At 30.2% G+C, this 18,579-nt stretch overlaps 1 protein-coding gene across 17 annotated transcripts in view; it reads left to right on the top strand.

Annotated features, from left to right (window-relative positions):
- LOC107451792 (serine/threonine-protein kinase Genghis Khan) overlaps positions 1–17,437 on the top strand; it is a 282,204-nt gene extending 264,767 nt beyond the window's left edge. For all 17 annotated transcript variants that reach the window (XM_016068006.3, XM_071182286.1, XM_071182282.1 and 14 more), the window contains 12 exons: positions 280–342; positions 726–806; positions 4,826–4,989; positions 5,427–5,592; positions 7,588–7,695; positions 7,811–7,891; positions 8,821–8,918; positions 11,350–11,567; positions 12,585–12,699; positions 13,670–13,844; positions 15,071–15,237; positions 16,838–17,437. In XM_016068006.3, the coding sequence (XP_015923492.1) occupies positions 280–342; positions 726–806; positions 4,826–4,989; positions 5,427–5,592; positions 7,588–7,695; positions 7,811–7,891; positions 8,821–8,918; positions 11,350–11,567; positions 12,585–12,699; positions 13,670–13,844; positions 15,071–15,237; positions 16,838–17,023 (1,622 nt within the window). In that variant the 3' untranslated portion in view covers positions 17,024–17,437. The remainder of the gene's footprint in view (positions 1–279; positions 343–725; positions 807–4,825; positions 4,990–5,426; positions 5,593–7,587; positions 7,696–7,810; positions 7,892–8,820; positions 8,919–11,349; positions 11,568–12,584; positions 12,700–13,669; positions 13,845–15,070; positions 15,238–16,837) is intronic.
- The last annotated feature ends 1,142 nt before the right edge of the window (positions 17,438–18,579 follow it).

The raw sequence follows: 18,579 nt of genomic DNA, 5'->3' as shown, positions 1-18,579 counted from the left end.
ACAGTTGCATATGTGAAAGGTAATGTATCTCAATACTTTGAGGTATCACCATAAACATGATAGGTGTATATTTATGGCTTTTAACCCCCCCCCCCTAAATTATTCTATTCTATTATAAAATGATTAGCATTGTGTAAAGCATATTTCGGAGTCTTTAACGTTTCTCTACTTTACAGTATTTGTGCCTTTTAGAAACTTATTGTTGCTATTAGTACTAAATTGTGTATACGTATTTCATAAAATTTTTTATTGAATATTTCTATTTAAATCTATTATTAGATCGTGAGAGAATAGTATTAGGAACAGAAGAGGGTCTTTATTGTGTCGATTTAGATCGAGAAGGTATGGTTTTAAGTGTTATAAATCTTAATAATTTTAATTTAGATAAAAATTCAATTCATAATTTTTTTTCCAGAAATTGTAGCTTTTGTTCAGTTTAAAAAATAATTTTTAATATTAACACTTATTAAAACAATATGCTATTTTATTAAAAAAAATATATATTACTATATTAAACTTGTAACTTATATTGCTTTTTGTAAAATTTTATTTATTGTATTAATCATAAACTATGAACACATATGGAAACAAAAAAAAAATCCCAAGTATTTTAATTAATAGTTGTAATCAAATGTTTTTATTATTATACGTAGTTACATAAAATTAGCATTGTACACATTTATTTATGCAAGATTCACTAAATACATTAATTTTTATTGGTTTAGAAATTGCTAGGATAGGAGAAGGAAAAAAGATATCACAAATTGAGTATGTACCTGAGGAACAACTTTTAATTGCTGTATCAGGTAAGTTATCTTTAGTACTGAATATTAAATATATTAGAATAAAAGCAATCCAATTAGACAAAGGAAAAATAATTACACTGTATAACATTTAAGGTCCTTTTAAACAACAAACTTAGAAAATTTCTTTATAATATATTTATATTTATAATATATTTACATTACAAGGATAAGTTTTAAAGATTACGTTTTTCGGATATAAAATAGAAAACTATGTAAAAAGCATATGAAAAATCAAATCTGGTTTCATTACTACATAAAGATATCATCTTATATAGCATCTGATTAGCAAACATAAGGATATCACAAATATCTTGATGTTTGCTAACTTACTGCTCTATTAAATATGGTGCATTGCATTTTTAAAAAGTGCTGCATATTCCTTTTTTGAAGATAAATTTTTTTTCTTCTATACCATGTTGATTTTCACCACAAATTATGCAGAAGTATGCATATTGTTCTATTCAAAAGTTTTTACAATTCATTAAACTACTGTCCATTTCGGCGTACCATCGATCTGTAACGTATGCATAAGCCAATAATTTTAAGTTTGATGAAATATTTGCGAGTTCGCATGTGCATCTACAGAGATGGGTTCCTTGATATTCTAGCACTCTCATATGCAACTCTGCTGCATTTTGCAAGATATTCTCAATTACAAACTTCATTTTCCACCCTCTGAAATGGAACCGAAAAATCTTTCGATTTTTTTATAGTGGCTAGTATAATAAAAAAAAAAGTTCTTTGTCAGGAACTAGTTATTTTATCATGTATAGTCTTTGAAAATTATTTTACATTTTGTTCATTAATGTATATAAGGCTTAAAATTTATTTTTTAGTACTGTAATTTCGCGGAGAAACGCCCCCCCTGGTATACACCCCACGCCCTTAAAAATTGGCCCCCCCAAAAAAAAAATTTCGCCGCACACGCCGCGCCGTACCGGATTATACTATACCAAAGCAGGTATTGACTTAAAACATGTTCTATATACGCATATATATATAACTTAAATAGTTAAATAAGAAACCAATAAAAGGATATTAAATACACAAAAAAAATTAAGCAATCCTACTAAAATGGATTTCAATAACTTTCTAAGTAAATATTAAGCATTTTCTAATTTTAATTTGAAGTAACCATTAAAATATGAATTAAATAATCAATGTAACAATAAGCATTAAAATTTTTAAAAATAAAACGATCTTACTTTTAAATCAGCATTAAACGATAAGTCCAAACAAATTTTGTGCAAAGCAAAACTAAAATTTATTCTTATATCACATGTAATCATGTATCTAGATATCAAATATAATCACATCCAGCAGTTAAAAACCTTCAAAATCTAAGCTCTCAGTATCGGAGCAAAATAAGTTTATAAGTTCAATGTTTATTTCCGGGTCATCCCCGTCACTAGCACTTTCATCACTTTCGGTTTCATTGCCCCTGGATAAAAGTTTGGCTTTCTTGAAACCGTTTATTACGGTTTCTTTTTTCACAGCTTTCCATGCTTGTGACACCCATGCGGCGACCTCATCATAACTTGCCCGCCGCATGTGTCCAGATTTAGTAAAGGAGTGGATGCCGCGCTCCATCCAGTTTTCCCACAGCCGCCTAACTTTTTGTTTAAAAACCCCATTCACAGTGAGGTCCAGAGGTTGCAGCACCTATGTTAGGCCGCTGGGGATAACAGCAAGTTCCCAGGACAATTGTTTCTTGCACATATCTTTGATGGAGTCCATTTTATGGGAGCGCAGCGAGTCGAGGATTAATAATCCGCATGGCTGGAAAAAAGCACCTTTCCTCCTCCAATAAACCAAATCCAGCCACTGTAGCATCATATCCTCGCACATCCACCCCTTTTTGTTGGCTCTAATTATAACATCTTGAGGAAAATTACCTTTCGGTATTGTTTTCCTCTTGAAGATCAGCAACGGGGGAAGCTTCTCCCCCGTTGCGGAACACCCAAGAACACAGGTGAAGGCCATTTTTTCGTGGCCGGTAGTCACTATGGCCACGGACTTGGTTCCCGTTTCTCCGACAGTCCTGTTTGGAGGGCAGTCAAATGAAAGCGGAACCTCATCCATGTTAATCATTTGTCCGTGATTAAGTCCACGTTCCTCCATCTTTTTTGACACAAAAGTTAAAAAGGAAGCCTTTTTTTCAACCCAATCAGTAGTGAATCGTTGCCCTACTGTAGTTTTTTGCCTAACTGACAAGTTCTTCCTCTTCATGAATCGGAAGCACCAATTCGGGCCTCCTTTAAAATCTTGAATTCCCATCTGGGAAGCAATTAATTTTGCTTGCATCCAAATTCGAACAGTAGAGAGGGACAACCCTTTGGCCCTCTGCTCCTTTACCCATGCCGCCAGGTTATCCTCCAGCACTGGCCATCCAACAGTGCCATTGCGCCGAGCACGCTTAGTTTTGGGTAGAGTAGCCAAGACACCCTTTTCAGACTTCCACCTTCGGATGCACCGTTCATCTACATCAAATTCTCGAGCAGCAGCCCGATTTCCAATTTCTTCAGCTCTTTTAATAGCTGAAAGCTTAAATGCAGCCGTATAACTTTTCCTCTTAATGGGAGGCATTTGAAATCTAACTTAAAAACAAGTTATGTTGAAATTTAAATAAAACAAAATAACAAAAAAATTAACGGGACAAAAATATTAACGAAAAAAATATTAACAAAACAAAAATATTAACAAAACAAAAACGCAACAGAAGATCAGAATTGAAGATTAAACGATAAAAAAAATAAGCTAAGGAAGAAGATAATCGAACTCTAAAGGCAGAAATGCGAGCAATGAAAAAAAGTCCAAGAAAAAGCGCTCCCCTCCCAAACATTTAAAACACGTTTCTATACTCCCCTCCCCCTACTTTCTCTTCTCAAATGAGACTTCAGAAAGCAGCTCTTTTTTTTTTAATGACTCCGCCTAGGAGGGTGTAAAATTCGCCCACATTGCTTCTTCCTCTCTTCACTGACCTTGAGTTGAAAGTTAGAAATTCTTCTTGAATTGTAAGAATATTCAAGGCCATCTCAAGCTCATTGGCACCATTCATTCATCAAACATTTATGTGTTTTTAACAAACAGCTGAAAAAAAGGGGAGTGGATAGTTACTGATGAAACCATGACAAGTGGAAGAGACATATTTCCTGGAAAAAAACGGGGAGGGGAGCGTTTGTTTCACAGTGAATGTCATCAATCGCACCACCCTGATTTTCTTTATTCATTCCTTTCTGATTTATGCTTCTCCACTCCACGCCCGTCCCCTGCACTCAATTGCTGTTCTTGAGGCAGAAGGGAAAGAAAAACTTTTGTTCTCTTGTAGATAGCGGTTTCCAGAAAGTGATTCTAAGAAGCATGGGGAGGAGGAAATTCCAGGTGCGTTGACCATTCTTTGGAGTAACATTAAAGATGAAAAAATAAATAAAAAGCATAAGTAACAGGTGGAAAAAATGATGATGAAATTTCCAGTGTGGCTTCTAAAAGGCAAAATTTTCTAAAATAATGCTATGTAAAAAAAAAAATTAATGCTATATAGGCCCCCCCGTTAGATACGCCTTTTTATTAAATTTGCAAGTTTTAAATCAGTAACGCCGCGGCCTGTCTCCGCGAAATTACGGTATTTATTTTGAAAAAGAAATGAAAAGGTGCTTATTTTTTGTTGAAAGATTTGGCTACGCACCCTGTTTAATCAAAAACGAGTTTCACAGAGCTTTTTAAATGGTCTTAAATAGTTATTAAACTGGTTCAAAATGTTAGGTAAGCATAGACAAAATTTAGTTAGGGTTGTAAGTAGTATTTTGATAACTATTTTAAATCACATCTTTATTGTGTTATAAATGAGTGCTTAATCCCATCTCTATTGAAGCATGTTCCTATAAATCTTAAGTCAACAATAATTGTAAAAGAAATTAGATTCTATGCTAAATTGCCACAATGTATACTTAAAGAACAGTTTTGAATTTGATGATTAATATAATTGTTTACTTGTGAAAATAAAATATTAATAAATTTAGGTAAGCAAAGACATATACGGCTGATACCTGTTGGTGCTTTGGATGGCCACGATGTAGACTGGATAAAAGTAGTAGATACCAAGGGTTGCCTTACTTTCGATACTGCCTGTAACTCTCAGGGGTCTTCTTCCAACTATGTTTTTTGTATTGCTCTAAAGAGACAGGTAACATTTCAGTTTTTTCAGATTATTTATATCTTTTCTACTAGTATTCAAGTTACATAGTCACTGTTTCTTATATTGATTAAATTTTTTTTCATTAAAAACTGAATTTTACTACATTAAAAATTTTACATAGAATTTAGTTAAAAAATGTGTAAAAGTATCATTTTAAAAGCACTAAAATTTGTGAATTTTAACATGTTATGACACTTATAATCATACAATGCAATTTTAGGCAGAAAATTCTTTAAATAATTTAGTTTTAATAGAAAAATATATTTTACGAGCAGCTTCCTAATATTCCAATACATTTTTAAACTTATTTTCACAAATTCACCAGTAAATAACTTAACTTGTTCATCAAATAGAATTATCTTACTTTATGATTTTGATTGCCTGCATAAATGTGACATGAATTGCTTGTTTATTTTTCTTTTTAGGTAGTACTGTATAATATTAACCGAACAAAAACTCGCCACCAAAGACGCCGTGAAATTTGTTTGCCAACTTCTGCTCAGTGCCTCAATGTGATGGGGGATAGGTTGTGTGTTGGATTTCCCTCAGCATTCTACATTTATTCTCTTTGGGAAGAAACACCTCCATTCTGTAAGTAGAATTAGTTAATTACTTCTTAAAATCATTACAGTGGAACCACTGCAATCTGACAAGGGATATGCTAAAAAAAAATCACAATTTTTGAATAATTGTTAGGACATTTTTAAGTCATTTTTTAAGATGTATAAACATGAAACTCTACATGAAACTACTCAAATTATTTAAAGACTATAATAAAGTTTTTTTACCCATTGGCAAAATGGGTCTTGGTTCGAATTTCATGGCATCCTCACTTTTTAACTACAATAATCAAGAGTAATAGTAAACAGCCTGCATGCGTTGCTATAGCGACCGCTGCTGTTTGATAATTTTTTTAGAATTCTTTTTTTTAGTTTTAATTTTGTTATGCATTAAGTTAGTGAGTTTATTTTTGAGATATGGGACCAAAGAGATCCCATAAATACTTCTTGAGTTGTGAATAAAAGAGAATTTCATAATTTGAACGATGTTTTTGTTTTTATTGTTTTAATTCAGAATCAGAAATTCTAACCTACAGTTCAAACTGGATCATTTTCAATACTAATTCAGGTGAATATCATGAAAAAAGAGGGTCCAAACTGATTGACACGGTCCCAAAAGTTAGAGTTGAAGCAAGAAAAAGAAACGATGCCAATTCTTAAACTTACGGAGCTAAAAAAGCCAAAGAACCGAGGCGGGAATACTTTGAGCATTACACACAAACGGAATAACTGAAGCCTGTCCCTCACAAAAGTACCAAAGTGGTTGAGAGAATTGAATCTTAACCAAGAGCGAATGATGACTCTCCGAACCGCAGCTTACATTCTCCTTTGATGCTTCATTCTTTTTTGATGCAGCTTACAATCTCCATCAAAGACCATTGTACCAATCTAAAAATGTTAATACTGGTCTCGATTGGCTGTTCAATGTCTATTCAGTCTTCAAAAGAATTTACACAGAATGTGTCTGAGCTGCATTTAAATATGTCTGCTAAATTGTGTACCAAGCAGTTCAGGATTAACAGTTATAGATATCCAACATGAAAACACTATAAAGTTTTCTTTCCAAAAAAAATTAGACAACCATTTTGCCGATGGGTAACCTGTGATCGCTTATTTTTTCATGTGTTCCAAGCTTTGGAATTATCATCACAACAGTGATTGGATTGAATTGAATGCAGGGTTTAATAACACAAGATCCTAAAAAAAAAAAAAAAAACATCAATCTGTTATCATCATCAGTAATAATAATGAATGTGTGTTGGGTAGCTAGCTTTTTAATGCTTGCCAGGAGTAGTATCTGATAACTTCAGTTTCTTATTATTGGGTGTTGAATAATCAAGGTTTTTCTGTATTTGAATGAAAGCGAATTTTCAAATTATAAGTATAGCTAAAAATATATAACATTTTGTATAGTTCGTTCACCAGGAGTTGGGACTTGGCTCCACCTCCTTGAACGCATTGTTCATTTCAGCGCAGGAGTAAGAGGAGAAACGTCTCCACGCTTGAAAATGAGACAACCCTTAGTGCGCGCCAAACACAAACAGTGAATTCTTTTTCAGTCACTTACTTCTCTTTATCATCTGCTATTATACCTTTCGTTACTCTAGCTAATTAAATATATTTTAAATTTAAAAACCACTGTTTTCCTATCAAACTGTCGCAAAAAGGGCAAACTATTCACGCGAAAGAGAGAAATATCAAATTTATGAAATATTTAATATTAAAAAAATGCACATAAAGATTGCAAAATGAATATAGTTGTCATATGATCGCCAAATATCAACCTTGTTCAGGATTGTTCACATCCGTCTCACCAAAATAGTATCTTCGGATACCATGTGATGAAGGCTAATTGCCAAGTGCCAACTCCTGGTGAACGAACCATAATTGATAAATTTGGTTGCTATTTGGGTGATAAATCTTAATAAATAATAATGTTTATATTTGCTATTTTTAATCAATGACTTTCAGGTTGTTTCATGAATAATAATTATTTAAAGGGCTGTTTTCATTAAACTACTTTCAGGTTTAGTGAATACTGAAACTGCAGCCCTGTCCTATCTTTGCCATAGTCCCATGGATGCTCTAATTGCTGTTAATCTTCCAAACAACGAATTTCTTCTAGTTTTTAGTTGTAAGTAATTTAAATTATAACTATTATTTTTGAGGTTTAATAAATCCAATTTCAGTCAATATTTTTTTTAGGAAATAAGCTTTCGTTTAAAATTATATATTTTTTTAAAATTTAGATTTAGGCATATTTGTGGATGGTCAGGGTAGGAAGACAAGAGACAAAGAACTTATGTTCCCTGCCTTACCTACAGGAATTAGTGAGTATTGTCTATTTCCCAAATCATATTATCAGAAATATTTGGAAAAATTTGATTTAATCTAGGAAAAGATGATCCCAAAATAACAGTAGATGTTACTAGTTTTGTTATACTATAGTTTTGTTTTTTAGATTACATCATCAAACATCATTTAATATATTTGTAGACAAGTTTCTGTGACTATAAAAAAGAAACTCTCAAAAAAATGTCGGAGAAATTTAATGAGCTTAATGCAATATTTAGAAAAATTTGATTTAATCTAGGAAAAGATGATCCCAAAATAACAGTAGATGTTGCTAGTTTTGTTATACTAAAACTATTTTTTAGATTACATCATCAAGCATCATTTAGTATATTTGTAGACAAGTTTCTGTGACTACAGAAAGGAAACTCTCACAAAAATGTCGGGGAAATTTAATGAGCTTAATGCAAAATAACAGGAGTCTTGACATATTTTGCTATCGAAATTCATCACATTCGATTTAATAGTTTAATGAAAAAAAATACTTTTTAATGAAAAAAAGAAGAGGAAAAGAAAGAATTAAAGAAAGTTTGATAGTTTTAACTAATACAAGGGGGAAAATGAACACTTCAAATCATTACTATAGTAATATTAACAAAAATTTTAATTCAATTGAATCTCTAATTGTTTTGTTTTTTTAAATTACATATTTCTGCAATTACAATACATTTTTTTACACTATATTCTTCATACTCTGGCATATTTGGTTACCAAAATTCATTACTAGTAGTAGTTAGATCTAGCAGTTTTCTAGCAATATATATCTATTATTTTTGCAAAATAATAGATATCTATTATTTTTGCAGCAAAATATCTTTTAGTTTTGGGACACCTTGTAGATAAATTTAAAAAAAAAAACTATCTTAATAATAATCTATGTTTAATTAATTTTGAAATTTATTTTTAGGTCAAAGAGATGATTATTTATCTGTATATAGTGATTCTCATGTTGATGTATTTGAAGTAAACACAGGAGATTGGGTCCAAACAATAAACTTAAAAAAGGTATGTTTTGAAAGTGTGTTACTTAGGGAAATCTGATATGGTTTGAATATGGCTTCTACACATTAATCTACTACACATAATTAAGATTCATTGCAGACAGCTTTCTATTTAGTATTTCAATTACCTTTTGTCACATATTAATGTTCTTAATTAAAAATATGTAATTTGATACTGCTTTCTCTTTATTAAAACTGAATGATTGAAAAAGTTTTAGTCACTTGGCCTATTCATGATCAATTAGTTTTTATAGAACGTTCCAATTTTTCAATATTGTTTTGAATATTTAAGACTGAAGTGAGAATTGAAAAAAGTAAGCAAATGAGTTATTATCTAAGATCTGCTGAAACCGAGATCAGCGGATTAGACACCAACATGTATAAAACAATGTTAGAAGATTATACCTTTACATCAGTCTTCAATATCTGAAACAAAGAAAAGATCTATTAATTTGTAATTTATGCTTTAACTGAACTATGAGTTTTATAAATAATGCTTGGAAAAAGAAAAAAAAAATATCATAGATATTCTTTAATAAAACTTATCACACATTTTCTAAAAAGATTAAATTCATTTTTAAATGATAATTGTATAGCTGTGAAGTATAATTGAAGCTAAATGAAATGTTGAACATTGGAGTAACGCATTTACGCATATATAGAAGGAACACCGGTGTCCCTTCTGTATATTTTTTTCTGATTCTTCAATTACAAGCAAAAATATATGTTGGTACTTTTTAATTATAAAAAACAGTCTAAAAATAGCTAAAAAATATCAGTTCGATTATTGAAATTATCTTTGTGCTAAAATAAAAAATCCAAAATAGGTAGTTCAGAAATTTATTTCCATTCATATTCAAAAATTTATTAGTAATTGATTTTGTAAATGTAAGAAATTTCAATGATGAATAAATGTTTTTCTTCGATCTAAATCACTGGAAATCTGAAAAATTATTCTTTGGAAATGTTGAAAGAATTTTTCCTTTAACGCAGAAAGAGGCACTGGTGTTTCAGGCTGTATTTTGTGACTATAAATTATTAAAATGCTAAATACAATATTTTTCACTTATTTCGAGCTAAATTAATACAAAATGAAAGAAGTATGAAAAAATATGTTTAATAAAAATTCTGAGTCAGAGAGCAAAACAGTGCACAACATTTTCCTGTTTAAAGACTCTTTTCTGAATGAACAGCATGTGTCAGAAAACAGTTTTTGTTTAAAAAAAGGAAACAGCTAAAACTTAAAAAAAAAAAAATTACTACTTAAGTTTAAAATTTTAAGCAAACTTAATTCCATCCCTTTTATAAAACAAATGGAACAAACATTTGATCTCATAATTAAAAAAAAATACTATGAAATTTGTTTAGGAAAAATACATTGTTATTTGATAATGTAAAAATTTTTCATGCATAATTAATAAGCAGTATATGCTGGTAATTACAGTAGTAGAACAAGTGCGGTGAGTGCTGCTGATTGATTTTGGCATTGCAGAAAATATAAACTAAACATTGAAAAAATTGCTTTCAAAATTAAGTTAGATTTTAAAAAAATTGATTTTCCCTGTATTAACAGCTCATTTTTTTATCTTCATAAATTAAGTTTTCATCTTCTTTAATTAAGTTTCTATAAATTAATTTCAATTACTTTCTTCTAGTAGTGCAGTTAATTTACAATGCATTGTAGTATTAAGACATTCTTGATTTTTTAAAATTTGTAAATTTACCTATTACAGTATTTAAATACATGTACTATACCACACGTTCTTCACATTAGTTTCAGAATTTTTTCAGATGATGCAGATCAATATAAAAGTTTGTGCAAGTGAGTTTAACAATTCTGTTATGTCCTGGTGTTATTACAAAATTTAAAAGTCTAGCAATAGTCAGTGCTTAATTTCTGGAGTCGGCACAGTAAAACACTGTTCTGGAATCTCTAGAAGCAGAAATTTAACAATAAAAACAAACTCTGTATAGTTAAATTTACATCAAAGTACCATTTTTACAAGCATTAATAATATTTTGTTTCAAGGAGACCTCTGTATACCTATCCTGGGTGGGTGTTTAATAAATATTACATATTAGTTTAACAAATTTTAAAAGATTTTTGCATGGAATAAAAATGAAACAACTAGAAAACAAAATGAAAGAATTTTTAATGAAAACTAAATGTAAGAATGGTAAATATATTGCAAGATTGACTGACTGATGTAATTTTTTATAAACAAAATCACCAGTTTTGCTCATATATTTTTTTTTAAAAACTTTATAAAAGATTTGAAGTGGTTGCATTCTTGCTCCTTATTTAAGAGAGAATTAATGTTCGTTTGGAATTTGAATTATATGTTCAATACTCAATAGAGTAACAAATGATACTGGAGGATTTGTTGAGAACTTAAGATGAAGATTTCACTCAACTATTTCTAACTTTCTTTCAGACCAAACCACTTTCCACTTGTGGAATGTTGTGCCTGACGTTGGCAACTGAGCTTCCCCATATGGTGTACTTGCACAACGTACAGCACAGGGAGAATCAAATTCGTGTCCCTGAAATCAGCATTCACCATGTGAAAGAAAGATCTGGAAAGACTGTGCTCTCCAGAACCAGGCGAAGGTTCTCTGTCAGAGAACCAGAAAAAGCAAAAGCCAATAAAAAGTAAGTGCAACTGTCCATATATATCTGTTGTTTTATTTTACCAATAATCCCTAGATTTATAGTATGTTTACGGTATTTAATGGCACTTTACAATATTATATTCATATGCAAGTTTTCTAATTAAATGAATGTTTCTATATTAAGATATTAAAACAATACTGCATAACATCTGCAGGGTATTAAAGTGTATGTGCCATCAGGGCACATAAAAAAAAAGTTGTAAAAATCACCCCTGTATCTGGGAAAAATAAATAAATAATAATAATAACTATATCGTTCAAAGTTGGTTTTATTAAAGATAGACCAGTCACAGTTTGTTTGCTTTAATTACCAATTGGCAAGTTAAATTAATTAATCTCAAGAGTTTTGTACTGGTAATAATAATTAATTTCAATATATACAAATTCAAAATTAATCTGGACTATCACGGAAGTGGTTGACAAAATGGGTGTCATTGGTGCTGTTGAAGGTGGATGTCTTCTCAATAAATGGAAAGCCCAATAGTCCTCCCTTATTTTAAAGTAAAAATTAATATGCAGCTCTTAGGAGATGAAATAGTTTTTTTTTTTCAATTTTGAGAACTATTGTGTGTAATTTTAATTTCATCCCCCTCGAAAATCGGATGCACATAAACAATAAATGTTAAAATAATTTTTTTTCAGTATGTTGAAAACTTTTTATTATTTTAGCATTAAATTCTGATACAAGATCAGTTTTATATCGATTAGATCTTTTTTCAGTGTTTTTAATAAAGGTAAAATAGCTACGTTTTATGCCATCGTTATCAAAAATTCATAATTGGGAATATGTCCAGAAATAATTTTTAAAGCTATGACAATTTAATTGTTGAGATTCATTAACTTATAAGCTGTTGTATTTCTATAATTATTTAGAAATGAATTAAGGGCATACAGGGTGAATTAAGGAAAAAATTTTGACTATTAATTTCTCTGTAATTTTTAAACGTATTTGATTAAACCAATATATAAAATGGCGACTTTATTTTAAAATTAACAGCAGCACAGCAGAGAGAAGATCTCGAATGATATCTGCACCTACGAATTTCAACCATGTTTCCCACATGGGTCCAGGTGAAGGAATTCAACTCCAGAAACTCATGGATCTCCCAGCTGTAAGTAACTGATAAGTAGTAATTTGTTGGTTTTTTTAACCCTTGTACTGACTAAATTATACATTTGCTCTTAGTATGATAGCCTATTATTATATTAGATATAGGCCATATTAATAAAACAAAAAAGAAAAATAGTTATTAACTACTAGATTTCCTCAATAGTATGTGACTAGTCCCTTTCCTTTATACAGTTTAGTATTCATTATATTTTATAAAATCATTAAAGCAAACATATTTTTTATTCAATAAGCCACATAAAACTTTTAAAGTTTTAAAAAACAAAAATTTTAGTTCTAGGTGATTTTCTAGAACCTCCTTTTCTTTTCAAACATCCATCGGCTCTAATTGGACTCACAGTTTCAATTATGGAAAAAATACTTATTAATACTTAGTCAAAAAATTTCTAATTTTTTAAAATTTTTTTATAAATTATTAGAGATATAAATGCTACTCTTTTTGTTTCATTCAACTCCTAAAACTGTGCACCTGGCTTCGGAAGACTTAAGCGCTTTTTTAAAAATTTAGTAGTTGCATTGAAGGGTGCTAATTTTATATAATTTTACAATTACCAAATTAGCTGTGTTGGTTTTGGATTGTACAAGCATGTGGAATTCAAGAAGAGAGGAAACTAAAACTGAAAAAAAAAAAGACTTTATATGCTGTAACTATTTTATGCTTCTTTTACTTTCTTTTTTTTACCTGCACTCCAGACAATTTAATTAGTATTCATATAATTATACCAAAAATTCTCTTGTCCTAAGAAATATCGTTCTATTTTTTATCGGCTCTATAGCTGAAGAAACTGCATTCACTATTATAAAAAAAATATATTTATTTTTCCTAGTGTTTAATGCAGTTTCTTCATTCAACATTTAAGTCTAAGTATTTTATAAATAATCTACATATTTTATTTATTCTACACAATACAAAGTACTAAACTGCAATTTATAATTAATTTTTGAATTTGCAGCTGGTTAAACCTTCTAATCAACAACAGTGCCAAACTCCCACCCAGACCCCTACCTCTATCTCCACCCCTGTTTCTTCAGATGAAAGATCTCAAAGAACTAGAAGTGTGCCACAGCAACCAAAGCCCCTCCCACGTGCGCTGCAAGACAGTGCCAGTAGAAGGACAATTCATAATGGTAAGAGTAATATTATTTTTTTATTAACTTGTAGTAGATTTTACTATATCGCTTGATTGTGAAGCTTAATGTTGCAATATAAAGAACGAATTGCTGCCTACAGTTATTTCTTTTATATAAATGTTATTGAAAACAATATCATCCATCATGTTACATTAACATTACAAAAGAGCAACGTTAGTAGTACTATTCATAAAATAACCCGACAAATAGTTTAAAATAATGTTGATTCCCTCATCTTAATGAACAATAGTCTGGAATTTCAGGAAATTAAGCATCCTGATGGTCACTGCTGTTAATTTCAGAACATTAGTACCTGTTCAAGCCTGGTGGCTGTGCCACAGGTCCTGTGTTCGATCCTTGGGCCGGGCAAGGTTGACTCAGCCTTTCATCCCTTCAGTGGGTCGATTAATGAGTACCATGCATGCTTGGGAACTAAACACTGAGGGTTCCGCCTTCGACTGACCACCTGACCGAAACGTCTGCCCCTGCACCCCAGAAAACTGAGATGAGCACAGTAGGCCTTGGCCCTCTATGGGCTGTCGCGCCATTAAGTTAAGAGTTTAGTACCTGTTCAAGGTTTTCTTATTTTGCATTCATCTAATGTTCTAAATTCACATTTTGACTACATATCATTGTCTTGATGTTCTGATATGTAAATATGATGAATTTTATTTATTTTATTTTTACACGATGTTACCTAAATAAATGCTTGTCTTGCACATTAATTTTTTATCAATAATAACATGCGTGCAGAAATCCTTAAAGAAGTTCTTATGAAATTAAACTCACAATACGCAACATTTACATTGTTATCTACAGTTATTTCCTTTATATAAATTTCACTAAAAACAATATTCATACATACAAAAAAAAATCCCAACAAAATTTGTTAATAAGAGGAAATAAAAATGCAGAACGATAAAAAATTCTGAGTCAAACACTCGTGGGTTTATTTGTACAAGATATCTTTTCTTACTAAATCATCTAAGATTTTCAGCTTTAAAATAAACATTTTTTGTTTCGTTGTTTAAAACATAAGGAAGCCTACTCAAACTTTTGCCCCTGAAAATTGCTTGTTAAAAACATATCTATTCTACTATGTCTAGTTCTAGGATCCATCTGAACCAATTCTATAACCAAGTGGAAATATAAGGCTTTTTAGTAGACACTGGTGTATATTTTGGTGTTTAACTATAAAATATCATACATGTTTCCATTTTTAGGTTCTGCATCCAATAAACACCCATCATTTATGAACCCTTGGAATCAAAAACCAACTAATACTGCTTCTCCAGATGGTTCAGGGTCTGTATCTTCACAAGAACATTCAAATCCAAGCGTGCACACTGCTGGTTCAGCACATGCACATTCACATTCTTCTGGGCATGAGGTAAGTTGAAATGGTATAGTTTAAATAATAAAAAATATATGATGTGATTACAAAGCTCGAATAATATAAAATTTTTACAAATCTTTTCAGAGAGCATTTTCTCTGCAAATGGATAAAATTTGCCTATTCATGATTTAAAAGATCAGAGTACACAGTAAAGCAAGTCTTTCTCCTTCATTGTATTATTTATCTACCTTGCTTGGGGCATTGTGGTGATTTTTGTCAAAATTTCAAAACAGTATTTTAGGATAGTAAATGTTTACGTACCTGGCCAAACATGTAAGGATGTTTTAATATGATCTGGGTGAGTCTGGTAGCATAATTTTTGAACCCAGGTCGACGTCTTTTTATATTATCAAAAACATAAATAAGAATTAAACTGAGGGGTTTTTCTATAAAGTTGTTATGGAAACTGTTTTCTGTTAACTTATCTAGTAAAATAAATTATTTAACTGCAACTGAATTCACTAAATTTGAAATGGTAACAGTTTAAAATCTTAGTTTTGAAATGGTAGCTATCAAGCTAATTGATTTTGGTTACTGTATATTTCAAAATGAAGGCTGAGACTTCTTTGAAGCTAAAGTAAGGGGGTGGGGGCTAAAGTTGGCTTATATTTAGATCCGTTATTTTGCATATTTCCATGTGAACTTCAGCAACAATAAAAAAAACTTCTACTACGAGCATTAAAGTAAAATAGTGCGAAACAGCTTACACAGAACATATAAATACGTAAAATAACAGCTGATAATAAAATGTCTAAAAATGATAATAGAAAAGAAATAATTTTTTAACCTTCTAACTTACAAATAATAAGAAATGTTTTGGTGAATGAATGTGATATAAAAAAGAAGTCTTAGAAATCCTATTATCTGTCTCATAATCAGATTCTACAAAAATTTAGTTAAGTACAAAAAAATATCAAGGAAACATAAGTTAAAAATTTAACCTAAGATCCAAAATGACAGAGGTTGAGACTTCTTCAGGGAGACACTTTTAACAATCATTACTTACTTATCCTCTACGTGCCTTTGGGCACTTAGGCCTCTAGCATATCCCTCCAACGCCTCCTGTCTCTAGCAATAGATCTTGTTTCTTCCCAGCCAGATATTCTGCATTCTTTTAATTCGCCTAAAAACATGCGTTGGGTGGTAAGTCTGGGTCTTCCTCTTGTTCTTTTACCATCAGGGGCCCATGTAAGCGCAACAGATGTAATTTTTTCTTTGGGCATTCTAAGGATATGTCCGAGCCAGCTCCATCTTCGTTTTTTAATTTCATCTTCTATTGTTTTTATTTTAGCTTTCTTTAATAGATTTTGACTTGATACTTTGTAAAGCCAGAAAATTTTAAAAATAAATCTTAAACATTTGTTTTGAAAGGTTTCTAATTTTTGTATTTCGATCTTAGTCTGTTTCCAGGTTTTTACGCCATATAATAATTTAATGATCATTATTTCTACAAAATGTAAATGTTTGTAATTTTTAACAGGAAATGAATCTATAATTAGGAGAAAGCTTTTTGTTCAGATTTCAGACAAAGAATTAATATAAAAACAGTTGTTAGTGGTTCTTATATTACCCATAAATACTTTATTTCTTTTAGGAATCACATGATCAAAGTCCTCGCCACTCCATAGCATCTAACACTAGTTCTAATGTAAGCTATCCTCCAAGTCCTCGAGAGAGGAGAACAACGGCTCCAGCTGCAACATCTGTACCACTTTTGCCACTTCATGCTCCAGGAAATGAGGATCATGGCGGATCATCAAGCTATGAATCTCAAAGCTAAACAAACTCTTAGCAGATATTATTTTACAATAATGGCTTTCAAGACGCAGCTTTCCTTCATCACTTATTTAATCATACCTTCAATCCCATTTTTTATTGATATTTTCAATTTTCATATCACCTTTTGCATTTTTTCCTCATAAACATTTCATTCATATTTAAGATTTTGAATTTTTAGTTTTGGAAAATAATAAGCTCCCAATATCGAATAAGCAAAACCATGCTTAAAACTTCCATTGCTTTTTTATTTAATTGCAAATTCAAGTGTTTTTGAATGCTGCTAAGTTCTAACTACAGTAGGGAACTGATTATCCGGAACGATCGGGACCATCGCTATTCTGGATAACTGATTTTTCCAATTTTCTGAATCGCTACAAAAAGCCGTTTTTTTTTTATTGTTAAACCCAACTAAAAATATATATATATATTTGGAAATAATCTTAAAAAGAAGAAAAAACGATGAAGTGACACACTAATGATTATTTCCAAAATGATGGTAAGGTAAACAAATGAAGAAAGAAAAATTCTAAAATCTTATGAGGAAAAAAACATTTAAAAAAAAATTGCTAGAAAATTTATTGAATTTCGTTCCGGTTTTTTGATTTCCGGATAATGGGTTCTGTACTGTATTATTATCAGGAAGAGATTTGTTTAAACTATGTATCTCAAACTATGTTTTTTTAAAATGTCTCTAAACTAATTCATTGTTTTTTTTAAACCCGGTGAAAGCAATGTATCTTCATAATATAAATAGTACCTAAACATTCAAACTAACCTAACATTAACTAGTATATTTATTTATTTTTTAATAAACAAACACTCATTTGAACTCATTTTTTGTTTTAAACATGTCAAATAAGCCATTTTAACTGATATTTATGCTTTTTATTATTTAATTTATTTTTTGTATGATAGTTATTTTGTACACTTGTTTATGCTTTTATTTTTTTATTTATTTATGTTTATGAATTTACATTTATTTATTAGAAATTATTTAAATAATAATGCACAGTATTATTTAAAAGTTTTATTATTTTACAATTATGTATCACTTTTTAACACCCTTTTTCTAGAAAATAATTTAGAATTGGAATTCATGTAAAAGAATAACGGTACTGCTGTAACTTCAAAATTAAAATTTTCATAAAAATTACTTTTAAACTCAGTATTACTTTAAAGCCAAAAACAAGACTTTTGGAGTGAGATTAAATTGTAATTATTTACCACTAAAATAAATAATTTAATTTTGTATACATTTGAAATCAAATTTCATTAAAAAAATATTTCAATTTATTTCACTTCTTTATTAATTAACATTACACATATTAAAAATAGATAGAATGTCTGGGGCTTCCTGTACTAATAGGTTTTTTAATTAAAGGAAAAAAATGTTAGGGTTAGAAATAAAATATTTGATTAGAAATTGACTAATTTTTTTTTTATTGATTATACTCACTGATAATTGCACACAGCATTGTGAGAAATAAATTAAATAATCTAAAAGTGAAATGTTTTTATGAACAACATATTTTTATGTATGTAAATGCTTTTGGGTTT

This window comes from Parasteatoda tepidariorum, chromosome 6, assembly GCF_043381705.1.
Source record: "Parasteatoda tepidariorum isolate YZ-2023 chromosome 6, CAS_Ptep_4.0, whole genome shotgun sequence".
Lineage (NCBI taxonomy): Eukaryota > Metazoa > Arthropoda > Arachnida > Araneae > Theridiidae > Parasteatoda > Parasteatoda tepidariorum.
The sequence above is the reverse complement of the archived record's forward strand: the minus strand, read 5'-3'. Positions and strand labels throughout refer to the sequence as shown.